General features: G+C 51.6%; 1 protein-coding gene across 1 annotated transcript in view; it reads left to right on the plus strand.

Annotated features, from left to right (window-relative positions):
- The window catches only part of RUNX3 (runt-related transcription factor 3), a 75294-nt gene that overhangs the window by 36077 nt on the left and 22463 nt on the right, over positions 1-16754 (plus strand). Inside the window, exons 3-4 of the mRNA XM_006862285.1 lie at positions 10184-10449; positions 12317-12473. Coding sequence (XP_006862347.1) covers positions 10184-10449; positions 12317-12473 — 423 coding nt within the window. The remainder of the gene's footprint in view (positions 1-10183; positions 10450-12316; positions 12474-16754) is intronic.

Consider the following 16754-nt stretch of genomic DNA (forward strand, 5'->3'; position numbering starts at 1 on the left):
GGAGCAAGTAGATATAGGGCTTTCCAGTTGGAGTCCTGGTATGGCACTGTAAGGTAATATACTGGACCAAATGCCAGTTTGAACCACAAGGTCAGTGGTTCAAACCCATCAGCTGCTCCTTGGAAACCCTAAACAGGGTCACTGTAAATTGGCACCTAACAATTGTTAACGGCTCACCACAAACTGCTGAGCAGACTTAGGGAAAGGCAATAGATCCTAAATAATCCATGACCTCATACTGTCCTCAATTGCTAAAACCTGGCATTGGGAGTATGATCACCCAAGCTGGGTGCCAGAAAACGGGTGTGGCCAGGTGAGAGCAGATCCCAACCCTGACACCGCCCCCAGGAGTGGCCAAAAAGGGTACTCTGTGGATCAGAAAGGGTAGGAGATGAAAACGTTGTGAGTCTCACACAGCCCAGCGACCTCTGCTGGTTTCAGAGACAAAGAAAAAGCTTAGGGAGCAGAGGGCTACTGGAACTCAGGCCTCCTGGCTCCACAACAGCGACATGGAGGGCAAGGCTTTGGCCCCCAAACCTTGTTACCTGCAGCAAAAAGAGCATGCTCAATGCTGCCCTAGACGCAGTTCCTTTACTGGGTACTTGTTGTAGTTGAGTGTTGTTAATCGACCTTGCAGACTAGTTGGCCAAATTCTGTTATATATACGATCACTAGGAGTTGGAACCCACTCAAAGGCACTGAACAACAACATGCCATGGGCTTTTAAATCTCCCCACAACACTTGATGGGATATTTGATAGTACTCGCCCCATTTAGAGATGAGACAAGCAAGGCACATAGAGATTAGACAACTCAACCAAGGCCACAGATAGAAATCATTCAGGAAAGCTGAGACCTGCTCCCAGATAGGCCTTACTGCTCTTGACACTCCTCTATCTCCTCTACCCAACCCCAGCCTCAATCCCAAGTAACAATTAAAATGATATTGGTAACAATAATAACAGTGCTCAAATGCTCAGGAAATACCTGATGTCACTTCCGTTGAGCCTTCATTATGGCATATCCTTTAAGTCTCAGTTTTCCCCTCTGTAAAATGGACAGAATAAAATCTCTCCCCTGAAGAGGCCGCATGAGGGTTGTTGATATTGAGGGAGAACTCCCAGTACACAGCAGACATTCACTAAACTGTAGTTGTTAAGTACCGTAGAGTGGGTTCCGACTCATAGCAATCCTGTATAGTAGGGTTTTCGAAGAGCGGTTGGTGGGTTTGAACTGCCAGCCTTGTGGTTCATAGTCCAGCGCTGCTCCTACAGCATCACACTAAATTTGGGTGCTTATAATCCCTACACCAAAAGCAGCATCACTAGGGAGGGGCAGGTCGGGGTACAGGTCACACCAGGTGACAGACACTATCATTTTTGGTGTGATGTTTCAGGACACATGTATTATTGTTGATAAAAATATCTCTGTAGCTAGTAATAACAACAAAAACATTTTCTTTTGTGAGCCCAGCCTACATGTATTAGCATACCTAAAAGGAGAAAACACTATGCTAATTTGCTTCTTGAAACTTCAACCCGCCTCTGGTCAAAGCCCTCATGATTGCCCAATTACAATGAAGCTTCAAATCATGTGGTTTCATCTGCACGTGCTAGGAGCACAGCTGTTACTTTCTTTTGTTGCTGGTGTTTGTATAGTCCAGCTGGTGTTTGTATAGTTTGTATAGCTGATTTTGTCAACTTTTCTGATATTATAGCTACAGTGTTGTGGTAAATAGTATTTGTGAATCTATATCATTAACTACTTTGTGAATCAAGCTAGTAATTAAAGGAAACGGATGCAATATTTTAAAGGGCTTCCTTTCAGTTACTAATTTTGTTTTAATTAATAATGTAATACAGTGCATTACAAGCTGAGCCGCCAAGCGCAAAATCAGCAATCAGAACCTACCAGCCATTCTTTGGAAGAAAAATGAGGTTTTCTACTCAAGATTTGCAGCCTAGGAAATCCTATACAGGATCGCTATGAGTTGGAACCTATGCAATAGCACATATGGAGGACTCCTGGTGTGGTGCTGTAGGATAAGCACTGAACTGCTAACTGTATGGACAGAGATTCAAACCCACCAGCCTCTCTCCTTAAAAACCCTATACATGGTCACTATCAGTTGAAACAGACTCAAGGGCATGTAACAATAAATTTGTAATTCAATGTAGAAAGATTTCACTATGTTGTTAGTATTCATGTTGTTGTTGTGCAGTGCCGTAGAGTCGGTTCCGACCCATAGCGACCCTGTATAGGGTTTCCAAGGAGCAGCTGGTGAGCTTGAACTGCCAACTTTGCAATTCAAACAGCTTTGCAGTCTGGCACATTAACCCACAGCGCCACACCAAAACTCCTGTTAGTATTCATACATCCTAAGAAAAATTACATTTAAGCAACTTACAACTGTACTTATCACATATTATTCTATGATGTACACGGGTAATAAGCAATACTAAAGATTCGTATGGTCTGGGGCAGGAGGAGGTCCATGAGGGTGGGGATGGGTGGCACCATCAGTTACCACTTAGTGATACCAACCCTAGTAACGCCACTGAGTAAGGGGCAAGGTGGGCAGAACATGTATATTTAACGGAGTAGTGGAAGCCGAAACCAGAACCCTTTTCCCTGACTCGGATTAGGGTGTCCTTCCTTTTCTGTTTGCCAGGCCTGCGCAGACTCCTTCGCTCCCTCCTAGCTCTCTGCTTCGCTCCAGGAGGGCTGTCAGGGTTGAGTGTGGTGGAGGGGACCTCTGGCTCTGGCCCAGGGGGTCCTGCGGGGAATCGGATGTCACCTGCAAGCGCCGTGGAAGCGCACCCTCATCATACGGGAGCATTAAGGCCCTGAGAGAGACATTTATTTTCCTTTGGCATTTATTTCCCTTTGGGCGGCAGATGTTGCGGGGGTGGGTCGCATCCGGCCGGGAGGCGGCGCTCGCGGGCACAAAGTGCTCTCTCTGGCTGCAGGCTCCGGGAGAGCAGAGATCAAGCTGGGAATCAGTCCGCGGGATCTTTTCTTTCTTGGTCATGGGCTCACGTCTCTTTCCCATTCTGGGTCTCAGTGTTCCCATCTTTAAATCTGGAACTACAGCCGAGCCTGACGCATCACACGGAGGTTCTGTGGGCCAGTTCGCGGCGGGCCTTCCTGAATGACCCTAGCAAGCCCCTTTCTGTCTCCAGTTTTTTGAAGGGTCTGCTGATTTTCAAATCCATGGCTATTTACTAATGACAGGATTTTATGGCTTCTAAGAAGTCTTGGTGTGGCGCTGTGGGCTAATGCGTCAGACTGCACAGTCGTTTGAACTGCAAGGTCGGTCGTTCAAGCTCACCAGCCTCTCCTCGGAAACCCCATGCAGGATCGCTGTGGGTCGGAACCGACTCGATGGCATTTAACAGGGAACTCTGTAGCGTAGTGGGTTATGAGTGGGACAACAGTTCGAAACTACCAGCGTCTCTACAGGAGAAAGATGAGGCTTTTGCTCCTGTAAAAGATTTACAGCTTTGGAAATCCAACACAGGCTCACTATGAGTCGGTTCCGACTCGACGTGACTCTCACAAGGTTCGTGATTCAAACCCACCAGCCCCTCCTCGGAATTCTAATACAGTTGGTAAGAGTTGGATCCGAATCCACCAAGACACTTAACACAAGTTCCGCCACCATCATTAATAGCGAACGTTTATTGCGAAGCATATGTAGCGGTGAAGCCAATTCGGACTCACCGCAGGTTCCTGTAGAACTGTCCTATAGGGTTTCCAAGGCTGTAAATTTTATGAATACAGACTACCACACCTTTCTTCTGCAGAGTGGGTGGTGGATTCAAACTGCCAAAACGCCCACGGCTCAGTTAGCAGCTGAGCACTTAACCACTGCTCCACGGGGCTCCTTTGTATTTTGCATATGTGTATTTGTTTGTGTGGAGTACCGGTGTGGCACTGTAGGATAAGCACTGGACCGCAAGGTCGGTTTGAACCTCAAGGTCAATGGTTCAAACGCACCAGCTGCTCCAGGGAAACCCAGTATAGGGTCTCTATGAGTGGGAATCAACTCCAGAATACAAGCAGATCGCTGTGAGCATAAAACGGGACTGTAACATCCAAGCACAGTGCCCGACAACATACATAAAACCTCACCAATGCACAAGTCACTGTTCTTAATTTACCAGCCTGGGCGCCAAGGCTCAGAGGAGCGCACATCTGTCCTGATCACCTTCCCTCGGCTCACAAGGCAGTCCTTTCCCCAAAAATAAAAACACCTCTGTAATTGCGCGAAGATATTTACTTATGAAGATTAAAGAGCACAGCCTTCGATATGGATTGCATCTCAATGTCAAGAAAACAAAAATCCTCACCACTGGACCAATAAACAACATTCTTATCAATGGAGAAAGGATTGAAGTTGTCAAGGACTTCATTCTTCTTGGATCAACTATCAACACTCGCGGAAGTAGCAGTCAAGAGATCAGACGACGTATTGCACTGGGCAAATCTGCTGCACAGGAACTTTTTAAAGTATTGAAGAGCAGAGATGTCAGCTTGAGGACTAGGGTGCGCCTGACCCAGGCCATTGTGTTTTCAATAGCCTCATATGGATGCGAAAGCTGGACAGTGAATAAAGAGGATCGTAGAAGAATTGATGCCTTTGAGTTGTGGTGTTGGAGGAGAATACTGAGGGTGCCATGGACTGCCAAAAGAACCAATAGATCTGTTTTGGAAGAAGTGCAGCCAGAGTGCTCCTTGGAGGCCAGGATGGCTAAGCTTCGTCTCTCCTACTTTGGACATGTAGTCCGGAGGAAACAATTGTTGGAGAAGGATGTCATGCTGGGTAGGGTGGAGGGTCAGAGAAAAAGAGGAAGACCTCCAACGAGATGGATCGGCCAGGTGGCATCATTGATGGACTCGGGGGTGGCAGCGGTGGTGAGGTTGGCCCAGGATCGAACATTGTTTCGTTCTGCTGTGCATGGAGTCGCTATGAGTCGGTTCCGACTCGATGGCACCTGACAACAACAACAACAACAACACTTGCTGGACACATTCACTCCAGAGCAGGATTCTTCTATCATGCAGATGGCAACCTCTCAAACCTGATAGGTTACCATTTCCCACTGACTCTAAGGTGAATGTTTTATACACAGATAAACCCTAGTTTGGGGTCCTGGTATGGATGTCACTGTAGGATAAACACGGTATTGCTAACCGCAAGGTGGGTGGTTCAAATCCACCAGCTGCTCCTTGGACACCTTAAAGAGGGTTGCTAGGAGTCGGAACTGATTCAATGGCACTTGACAACAAAAAAGGCTCTAATTAAATTAGCAGCGGTTCTTTCTTTTTCTTTCCCATCAATTTTAGATTCAATCCTACCCCACTACTACCTCATATGTTGTTGTTAAGTGCTGTCGAGTCGGTTCCGACTCACAGTGACCCAGTATAGTGTTTCCAAAGAGCAGCAGGTGGACTTGAGCCTACAGTGCCACACTAGGAGTCCACTACCTCACATTTGTTGTTGTTGTGAAGTGCCCGTCGAGTCGGTTCCAACCCAATAGTGACCCTGTATAGGGTTTCCTTCTGAGAAGCAGCTGGTTAGCTTAAACCTTGCAGTTCAAACGGCTTTGCAGTTGGGCACATTAACCCACAGCACCACACACAAGACTCCACTACCTCACAGAGGGAGTCTTTCATCCCAATTTTGAAATGGAGAGATAAGAATTACCTTCATACACAGAAGATGGCAAGACTCCTTGAAGGGAACTGCCCAACACCCCACCTAGAGTTGGTGGGCACTGGGTGGAAAAGAGGTTTCCTTATATGTTAGATGCAGTGGGGATAAATGTCAGACAGAGAAATCTTCTAGAGGAGAGTTGTACAAGATGTTCCCTGGATTGGAGACTGCTTTGGGATTTCAGATGTAGGGGACAGATGCTTCCTGGAGGGATGAGAAGAAATGGCTGAGTCCTATTTGCTACTTGGTAAAGTATCTATCTTTTGGGGGGATCCAGTGGGTTTTTGGAACCGTGGTATGGCACGGTGGGTTAATGCGTCCGACTGCAAAGCCATTTGAACTGTAATGCCGGTGGTGGTTCAAGCTCACCAGTTGCTCCTCACAAACCCTATACAGGGTGGCTTGGGTCCGACCGCACTAAACAACAAGAATGGATTTTTAGAGTGAGCGCCTAGAATGAGAAATGAAGAGAGGGTGAGCTGTGACGGTTGCTGGAAACCCCTCCTGTTGGGTAGTCTTGCCTAGAGGGAGGTCACACATGGTCCCTACCTCACCCAAGCAGACCCAGGCAAACCAGGGGATGGTGGTGAGGACGGGGGCAGGATTAACTTTGCATCTTGTTGTTGTTGTTGTTAAGTGCCGTCAAGTCGGTTCCGACCCATAGCGACCCTGTACAGGGTTTCCGAGGGTGTAAATCTTTATGGGAGTAGAAAGCCTCATCTTTCTCCCGCGGAGCGGCTGGTAGTTTCGAACCGCTGACCTTAAGGTTCGCAGCCCGACTCGTAACCACTACGCTACCAGAGCTCCTTTGCATCTTAGTCACCTGGAAATTGGACATTTCAGACAGGAAGTGTGAGGTCCAGAGCAGGAAAAGGAACTTGCCAAAGGACCTCACAAGAGATGGCAGGCCTTATTTTTTTCATAACAGCAGTGACAGCTTGCATGGATGAAGCATACCCTATGTGCTAAACCTGAGCTTTAGACATTATTGTTATCCCACTTCACAGATGGAAAAAACTGAGGAGCGACGAGGTCTTAGACAATTTTCCCAAGATCACCATAGGTGGTGGAAGAAGACAAACTCATGCGTGCCCGACGTACTGAGGGGTTCTTTCCCCGTGGACTTCTTAGAAGGTTCTCCAGAGATTGCCTGTTCATTCCACAGCTGGGCATACTGGGGCGTCCCCACATCTCCCCAGGCACCAGAACTCTGGAGGAATCACATCTGCCCTTGGAAGCTCTGTCAGGAGGGAACCAAACCACTGAGAGGCAGCTGGTCAGATCGATTCCCTGGGGCGACGGTCCAGGACAGGAGGCGTGGCCTCAGGACAGAAGGCCTGGCCTCAAAAAACGGGGTTCTGCAGTTCCCAGGTTGCGTCCCATTTACCAGGTCCACGGTTGGGGAGGGAAGTGTCATCTTGACTCCCCAGTCCTCACCCTCCTGCAGACAATTTGGGATGGGAGCCAAATGATTCAGGCAGGCTGGTGGTCCTGTGGAGAATGAGAAGACATCTGCCCGATCGAAACGAGAGACGCGAGTTATCCACGTGTGCTAAGTGGGGAGTGGGTAACTGTCCGTCTGCCTGCCAAATCGGCAAAAAATGCAATGGCCGCCGGCCCAGCAATCCCTCATGGGGAGGAAGCAGGTTAGCGCCCGATGGAAACTTGGAATGAGCTAGTCTCTTCTTTTGTGATACTTCTTCCCAGCCCTCTTCCCAAGGGATAGGAAATAGAACGATCCTGGCGATTTGGCGGAAGCCGGACGCTGAGGAAGGCATCAGTTCTTTGGAAGTTGGGAATGCGGCCTTCGGACCGACAGAAAGCTGTCGTTTTGTCCAAACGTACGGGTACAGATTTTGAAAAATTCGCGGGCTGTTTGTCCAGAAAGTGTATCTCTTAGGAATCGGCCCGCCGCGACCAGACGACTCAAGGGCAGGTTCCCACTAGCGGTGGTGCCCGGGACTGTTCCTGCCCCGGCCGCCCGGGCGACCTCCAGCTGGGGCCCTAAGCTCTGACAGCTCTGGCTCCTGGCTTCGGCGCCCACGGGCAGCGAGCGCCCTCCCGAGGGCTGGAGCCATACTGGGTCCTGTGTCACGTGCTGGAACCCACAGGAGCCCCATTCTCTGCAAACCCGTGTGTAAAACCGCGACGGGTGAAAGGAAGAAATCAGGCGGAGTGACAACTGAGGGAGCAGGTACAAACCTAAACCACCCTACAAATCGAATTTCTCAGCCCCAGAAGTAGCAGGTTCTGGCCCACAGTCACCGAAAGCAGCTAATGGCTCCATCTTCGCTGGCCCTGGCCGTCTCTGGCCATGGCGTGGTGGGCCTTCCTTCTTCATCCCCCACCCCAAGCTCCCTTCTGGTAGGCGCACTGAGGCCCGGATCCCTTGCTCTCCTTCATTCTGATGCTTTTGCTAGGATTTCCAAGGACCCGTGGGCCTTGGCCCAGGCGACTCCCAACTCCGAGGCAAAACGCTCTTAAAAGATCCAGTAAGGGAACCTCACTGTTCCTCCAGCTTTCAAAATGACCTGAGCGGGTAACGTAAGGTCCAGAAAGAAGGGGCCAGTTCAACTGGTGGTCAGCGTTGAACCAGAGCCATTAGCCCAGGAGCGCACGCGGGCTTGATTTCGTTTGGCTACAACGAAATAGCGTGTACGGTACAGGGGTCAGATCCAGGGTGGGCTCTGATGGCCACTAGTGGGTCCTTTGCTTTTTGGCCCTTAAGCCTTGGAATTAGTCGTTTTGCACCTGTCAAGCGCCGGGGGCAACGAAAATCAAGGCCAATCACCAAAGCTGCCAGGAGATTGGGCGCGCATTCGTTCGGGAGCATCCCGGAGCGCCTCTGGGCCAATAATCCGATATTAATAGGGGTTTGATCCTTCCACTGTCCCTCCCTTCTGTGGCCCGTTCCTAGGCCTGCTAGCCTAGTCTAGAAGGCAGGCGAGGAAGGGGAGGATTGCCGCGAAGCCCCAGGAGTGGCTGGTCCCGGCGGCCAAGGAAAGAAGAGACCCAAGGCTTGGAGCGCAGGCAGTGCCTGGTCAGAGCTGTCCGCGTCCTTGCGGCACGACTAGGGTCCACGGATCCTGGAAGACGTGGGCTCAGACCCGCGGAAACCATGGTCCATTCACATGGAGGAAGAACGTTCTCTTCTTCGGAAACGAGACCCTTAACTCTGCCGTCAGTGTCGCCTTTTCTGCCGTTTTCATCTCGTCACGGGCCCGCGTCCTCCTCTACCATCCAGGATCGAGGTTGCATGCGAGGAGGGAAAAAAACATCAGGGCCAAACATTCTCGGTTTTCAGGCGTCTTCATGGTTGCCAAAGCGCCACAGGCCGCCACAACCAACATCCATGCAGCAAGGCCTCCAAAATCCTGAAATGTGTTTAGCCGGAACAGCTGAGAGGAACGCGGTTAGTCACCCCGGGCTGATGCGGGCCCGTGAGGGGCCTCTCCCTCCCTCTGTCCTCGGGGTTGCCCTGAGGCTCGAGCCAACGCAGCGTAGGGCTGGGAAATGCAGAAGGACCGGCGTGCGGTCCCCGGCCGGGCCCGGACGGCGCGGAATCTCATGTGCAACGCAGGCTCTTGGTTCAAAATAATTTACGGGACAGGGGGTGGGGAGCTTCTTTTAGGCGGCTCGCCGCTGGGTGTCACTAGCCTTGGTACCCCCGCGGCCGCCAGCTGAGCGTGAAGTCGTCACAGGCCTCGGGCAGCTGGAGCTCCTGAAGCTGTGGCCGCGGCCAGAGGGGAGGGAAGGGAAAAGGAGGATTGCGCCCCCGCCCCCCAGTCAGGGAACACGCGACCTCAGAACCTTTTGTAGGTTAGGGACACTTGAAACAAATTTTTGTCATTGGTCCGGGCTCCCCAGAAGTCTCCAGGGGACCTCAGCTACCGCTCTGGGGCCTCCAACTCGGGAGTCCTCCGCGGGGCGGGGTTGCTAGACGCCCCGCCCTCCCCGTTGGGCGGCTTTGGAGGTCCCGGTCCTCCCCCCGCAGACGCCACCAAGGTGCCCGCGATGGGGGGAGGCTCCCATTGGCTGTGCGAAGCGTCGCTCGGGCCGGCCCCGCCCCCGCGGGCCCCGGGGTACTAACCCCTCGCGGCGCCCGCGGCGCCTCCACTTGATTCTCGAGGATTTGTTGTGGGGCCGCCGCGCAGTGGGTGGGGCGGCGGCGGGGGCGGGAGGCGGCGACACAGCCCGCGCGGGCTCCGCCGCGGCCCGAGCAGCCGGGGCCGGCCGGCAGGGATGCGGGAGTAGCGGGTCCAGCCGCGCGCGGCCGTCGGGGCGGCGAGGCCTCGCTTTAGGCAGGCCCGGCGGGGCGTCCCCGAAGCTGCCCCGGGCGCCCTGAGGCCCCGGCCCCTGGCTGCCGCTTCTGCTTTCCGGCTTCTGGCGGCCGAGGAGGCGCCCGAGCTGCTGCCGCCCGCCCGCCCGGCGCCCTGACGGCCGCTGTTATGCGTATTCCTGTAGACCCGAGCACCAGCCGCCGCTTCACACCTCCCTCCACGGCCTTCCCCTGCGGCGGCGGCGGCGGCAAGATGGGCGAGAACAGCGGCGCGCTGAGCGCGCAGGCGGCAGTGGGCCCCGGCGGGCGCTCCCGGCCCGAGGTGCGCTCGGTGGTGGACGTGCTGGCTGACCACGCGGGCGAGCTCGTGCGCACCGACAGCCCCAACTTCCTCTGCTCCGTGCTGCCCTCGCACTGGCGCTGCAACAAGACGCTGCCCATCGCCTTCAAGGTGAGTGTGTGGCCTGGGGCGGGAGGGCACCGGCCCTGGGCTCCTAGCTTTGCCTCTGCAGGAGCCAGGGCCCCCGGGAAGAAGGTGAGTGGGAGGGACGTAGCCGCCACCCCTCTGCGAGACCGCGCACCCCGCAGTCCAGGCGCGGGAAGCTTTGGGCCTCTTTTCGCGCTTGGTCTCGCGACTTCGGAGTTTCCTGTTGGATGTGCCCAGCACAGATGATTTTTAGGAAACATGCTCCCTCCACCTGGGCTTCAGGAAGCCTTGCGGAGAGACGTTGATGCGAAAACGGGCGGATAGGGCTTCGCTTTCCCCCGCCCAGACCTTTCGGATACAGTCCTGGGGGCATCCAGGCAGAAGAAGTCCTGCGGGCCGGGGCGAGAAGACCCGAGGTGTGGGTGCAGACAGGGTGGATGGGGTCACCCTCCGCTGCCGGCAGCACAGCTCCTGCGCCGCTTCAGAAACACTTCCTGTTCACACCCCTCAACCCTGGGCTTCTGAAATGTTACACGGGGAGACTCTAGGCCGGGAACCCGAGCACTTGATCCTAAATGGTACTGCAGGGTTACTCTGCACCCCGAATGCCGGGCTGGGATGGGGGCGCTACCACCTCCTTAAAGCGCTGTATCCTTCAGAGGATCCTTTTCTCTATGCCGAGGAGTAGGCAGCTGTTTCATTTTCATCTTTTTTTTTTAAGGGGGCAGCGAGATGAAACGAAAACGCCTTGGTTTTCCCCTAAAGCTCTCACAGCTGCCTTGAGAAAGGGTAGGGCAGGAAGGGCCCGCGGCTGCGATGACGGTGCCCGAGGTGGCTGGAAACTGGCCGCTGGCAGCTGAGGCCGTCCTCGCTCCCATTAAGACTCCAAATTGGAAAAAGGGAAGAGTGGCTCTTTGAGGTCTCCCGGGTGACATCTTAAAATACCAGTGGGGGAAATCTCCCGAGGAGGGAGGAGGAAAGAGGAGGAAGGGAGGGAGGCCCGTGTGACTTTAATCGTCGTCAGATCGAGGTTTTACTGTCACTTGGAGCTTAAAAGGAATCTTTGAAATTAAAAGAAGACAGGATGTTGACAGGAAATCTGGCCTTTTTAATCAGACCCCAAACATTTTCTCCTTGAAATTTTTACCATCTGGATGCCTAGTCCCTGCACGCGGCAGCCACGTTTAAATGACTGAGACTCCGGCTTTAGAGGCCCATTCCTTTTCAAAAGGCAGCTGTGGGCAGGGGAAGAGTAGGGTTATCGGGGCGTCAACTGTATCTCCACCTGGCATTTCCCAGCAGGTGTATCCTCCTGCTCTCAGAAGCAACCCCTCCGTCCCCCCTCCGTGCCCGGTAAAGATGTGTTCTGGGTCACGCCTTACCGAACATTACCTTCTTTTTAACATTTTCCTTACCTACCTACCTACCTACCGGATTCAGGCTCTAAGAGGCTGATAAACTGGGCCAAATGCCATGTCCCAAACGGCCCTTGCATTCATGGGGTTCTGTTATTGTTGTTGACTTTATTTTGACTTAGAGACTCAGTTGCTAGGAGCATGCTGATACGCAAAAGGGAAGAAGACAACCGCAGCCCACATAACCGTGATAGAGGCACTTTGCTGAGCCAGTTTAGGTTCAGTGTGATTGAAAAGAGATTTGGGGACATAGCCAGTTGATCCAGGAATTTGGTGTGGAAGGTGGAGATTTCATCCTCATGTTTTTGTTCCCTTTAGGGGACACCCTTGTTTTTAAGAAGCTTCTTTGCCACTGAATTTAAGAAATCCGCATTGCGCCTGGGACCTAGGGGAGCTGCGGGGGCCCAGCCCCTCCCTCCTTTCTCGTGCCTCTCTCAGCCTTTCTAAGCAGGGGGACGCTTTCCCTCTGCCCTCAGGTGGTGGCGCTGGGGGATGTGCCAGATGGGACGGTGGTGACAGTAATGGCAGGCAATGATGAGAACTACTCCGCAGAACTGCGCAATGCCTCAGCCGTCATGAAGAACCAAGTGGCCAGGTTCAACGACCTTCGATTCGTGGGCCGCAGCGGTCGAGGTGAGCAGAGGGAAGGAAACCACACCAGCCCCTCAGACCCCCTGTTGATGGTGGCAGAGGTGGGGGGTGGGGAGGAGGAAAGCTGAGAGAGCAAAGCTATGGGGTCCCAAAGGGAGTTCCAGAAGAAGGTCTTCCAGCCCAGCTCTGCCTAAAACAGTGGACTAGAACTCCTTATGGTGTTACAGAACCCTCTGACTACACGAGGAAGGAAAGTTGGGTCACTTGACCCAAAAAAAAAACAAAAAAAACAAAAAGCATTTTTTTAAAGGCATAAATTTCACCCACTTTCTAGGATTTACTAACTGCGAACCTTAAGGTAAACGGTTCGAAACTACCAGCTGCTCCGCGGGAGAAAGATGAGGCTTTCTACTCCTGTAAAGATTTACACCCTCGGAAACCCTGTACAGGGTCGCTATGGGTCGGAACCGACTCGACGGCACTTAACAACAACAACAACTGCCTTCCATGCTCCATGCTTCCCAGCAGAAACAGTGCTAGGAGAAGCTCAGAAAGAGGGGCTCGTAGGTTTCTCAGCAAGCTGGTTTAGAGGACAAGTCCTTGGTTTGAGGGCCAGAGGCATTATCTAAGGCATGGCATGTACCCTGGGCTCCACTTGAAGGGGGCGTCACTGAGCAGTTTGTATTCACCTTTACAGTTTCCATCTCCCATCAGGAGAGATCACTAAGCAAGTTAAAACTAATTCTCAAGTATTTGAGAGCCGCCGTGCACCAAGGCAGACTGTGTGATGTTGCTCTGCTGAGTGTAGAAAGAGAAGAAACTGAAAGAAGAGAGAGAAAGAGATGACTTTGTGCACATCACATCAGTGAAAGCAAAGAAAGAACAGTTGTCCTTTTTATGTAGTACCACCATGTGTTCAGTCAAAGATTAATGACAAGCCTGACTTGTATTTTTGAGTTTATGTTATGGTAAAAAATATATATGTGCATGTATATGTATATGCATATATATTTTTTAATAAAGTTATCTAAAAGATGAAAGTCAGATGTCTGGAGAGGGGCGCAATTTCAGTGCCTGCCATTGGTGCTCTTTTCTGTAGACACGCCTCTGCCTGGCTTTTCTCTCCACTGGGTCACAGAAATCTCCACCGTGCTTCAAGCCCACCTCATCCCTAACATAGTTTAACTAGAAATGAGTATAGTGCAGGATGCTAACCGTTGGAAAGCACAGCTCAGGGCTTGCATCTCCTGCCCTTGAGACAGGCTAGTATGCCACCCTGCCTGTGTGATCTTCCTGGTTATTTTGAAGGACTGTAAGACAGGATACCACTGTCGCTGCTGCCTACAGTGGGTGGGAGGCGGTGTCGAGACTCTGAACTCCACACTTAACTTCTGGGTGGAAAAGTTTTAAGAACCCTGCCCCAGTGAGATGGAACATGAAGGGTCCGCTGGCTCTTTAAGATCAGCGTGCCTGAGATATGGCTGAAGCCAAGGCTACAGTCCTCCATCTTTGTTAAAGTAAGCTGGGCCCTCTGCACTCTTGACTCAAGCCAGGATGAAGCAGAATTTTACTTTTCATCACTAATAAACAAGGCCTTCTCAAGGTTCGAGTTTCCTCCTAGCCGCCAGCCCTGCTAGGAAAATGGGCATCTGGGCACCATTTTTTCTTCTCTACCATTCAATGTATACATACAAATGTCAAACATATTTTGACTTTTCAGCATTAATTAAAACCAGGGCATTATTTGCATGTAATAACTGTTTACTTGTTACTTTTTATGAAACTGAAATAGTTTACATTCTTTCAAACATTTCCTGTTCCTGTTGGCTCTCTTCCCCACGCACAGATTTCTTTCAAACGGTGCCCTTAAATGGTTGCAGGTTGATGGATGGAAAATGTTTGCTTTTATGAATTAAGCTTTCATTGCTGCTCCTAATTAGTCTTCAAGCCCTTTTTGTCATCCTCAATCTCTCAAATCGTTGGCAATTTAATCCCAAACCCTAGTCCTGGAGAGGGGAATCACTAGCTGGGCTGTGGCCGGCGGGCAAGGCTGGTGAATTGACTGCCAGGCAGTTGGTGGTTGGCCCCGCCACCCCAGGTCTGCCAGCTCAGGTGGGGGTGGGAATACTATAGCAGCTGCCTCTAGTGAGGCCAGCAGAAAGGGAGGTCATTTCCCGGGAGCCCTTGATGAAACCCGGAACTCAGTCCTTCCTTCCTGTAACCCAGTCCCACTCCCAGCTTGCTCCTCACCTAGGAGGTGAGATGTAGAGAAAGAAGAGGCGACAGTTCTTTGGCCATTCTTTTGGGCGTCTTGCCCACAAATCTGCGCCCCCTCCCCCAAGGCTTGCAGAGAGGAAGATGGTTTCCAAAGATCCTGTTAGCAGTAGGCTCTTGGAACAGGGACAACTGAGGGCAGGATTGGACTCCTGGGAGATGGATGCAGGAGGCTGAGTTTATAAACTGCACTCAATGACCAATCGATGACTGGGCTCAGTGATTCTGGGAGGCAGGAAAGAGGTCTGGGTGCGATTTCTGACCACCTATAGAACCCTTTCCTGGTGTGGCACTGTGGGTTAATGCGCCAGCCATTTGAACTGCAAGGTCGGTGGTTCAAGGTCACCAGCTGCTCCTCGGAAACTCTATACAGGGTCACTATGGGTCGGAACTGACTTGTTGGCACTTAGCAACAACAACATAGAGCCTTAGATAAGGCATTTAATCCCCAGAGGCTCTGAGAGCTTGGCCTACCTGGGTTTGAGCCCCAGTGCCGCCAGTGATTTGCTAGGTGGTGGTGGTGGTGGTGGTGGTGGTGGTGATGTGCCGTGGTGACAATTCTGTACCTTCATTTCCTTGTCTGTGGGATTTTGTGAGGATGAAGAAAATTAGTTGGCACATAGTGAGACTGGGATTCATGTTAGAGATTTTGCTACTTCAAATGGCTGGGACTGGAGGAGGTCTTTGAGGTCCCTTTGAGCGGTGACAGTCACTGATTGTCTGATTACAGTGCGGTTTGGGCGGGGGTGGGGGGAAACCCAGATGGTGTGAATTGCTGAGTGGGAGAGATGGAGGCGACTGGCAGTAAGGAGGTGAAGGGCCCTGTGGCCCGCAGCAATTAGTCTGTTGTGCCCATTTTGCTGATTGGGAAATTCCCATCAGAGGGAACCACTCACTGATACTGATCATCTGAGCCACACTGGAGTGGAATTTGGGGTTTGGGACCCAGGTCCTTTCCCCTGATCTCTGAATTCTGCCAGGCACTGAGAAACCAAGTAGAAGCTTGCTTCTTACTCCTTTATTGGTCTCAATTCAGGAAGGTAGCTTGCCATGAAAGATAGACGTACAGTAACCCCAAAGATCTCTTAGATAAGGCTAAAGGTGTGAACCCAGAAGAGGGAGGAAGGGAAAACCAGAAGATCAGTGACTCGTACAGTGATTAGCTTGCCATCATACCACCAGATTCGGTGCCCCTTCTTACAATCTTAACTCTCCTCCTTTGGAATCTGTGGACATCATAACTTATTTATAAAATTTCACAACTGGTGGTGGTGGTTATGTGCCGTGGAGTCGGTTCCAACTCATAGCGACCCTATACAGGGTTTCCGAGGCTGTAAAATGGAGAAAAAAGGGAAAGTAATTCACAATAAAACCTACGTTTGAATATGCAGATGTTGGGGGTGGAGGGACACACTTGTGAGGTGGCACAGTTCACACCTCCCTGAATGTCACAGCTCAACATTCAGAAGCCCCTGAATGTCACAGCTCAGCATCCAGGGAGATGTGACTCAGAACCAGAAAGGGGCACTGCGTCAGTGACACAATTGTCAACGTTTTCAACAACTCTTGGTGAAATAATGAACAACCCCCACAAAAATATTAACATAAATAGAGCAGTCATCCCTCAGTTTACACAGCATTTGCATTTCTAAACAATTCAGACGTTGTTGTTGTTGTTGTTGTTGTTGTTGTTAAGTGCCATCCAGTCGGTTCCGACCCATAGCGACCCTGAATACGGATTCCAGGGAGCAGCTGGTGAGCTTGAACCGCCAACCTTGCAGTTCAAAAGGTTTTGCAGTGTGACACGTTAATCCACAGGACACCAGGACAGACGTTGTTGTTGTGTGCCGTGGAGTCGGTTCCGACTCAAAGCGACCCTGTACAGGGTTTCCGAGGCTGTAAATCTTTACGGGAGCAGAAAGCCTCATCTTTCTCCTGCGGAACAGCTGGTGGTTTCAAACTGCTGACCTTGTGGTTCACAGCCCAATTCACAACCACTATGCTACCAGAGCTCCTAGAAGCAGAAGGTAGGAGGGTGTATTAATTTTC

Source organism: Chrysochloris asiatica, unplaced genomic scaffold, assembly GCF_000296735.1.
Source record: "Chrysochloris asiatica unplaced genomic scaffold, ChrAsi1.0 scaffold00047, whole genome shotgun sequence".
In the NCBI taxonomy this organism is placed as follows: domain Eukaryota; kingdom Metazoa; phylum Chordata; class Mammalia; order Afrosoricida; family Chrysochloridae; genus Chrysochloris; species Chrysochloris asiatica.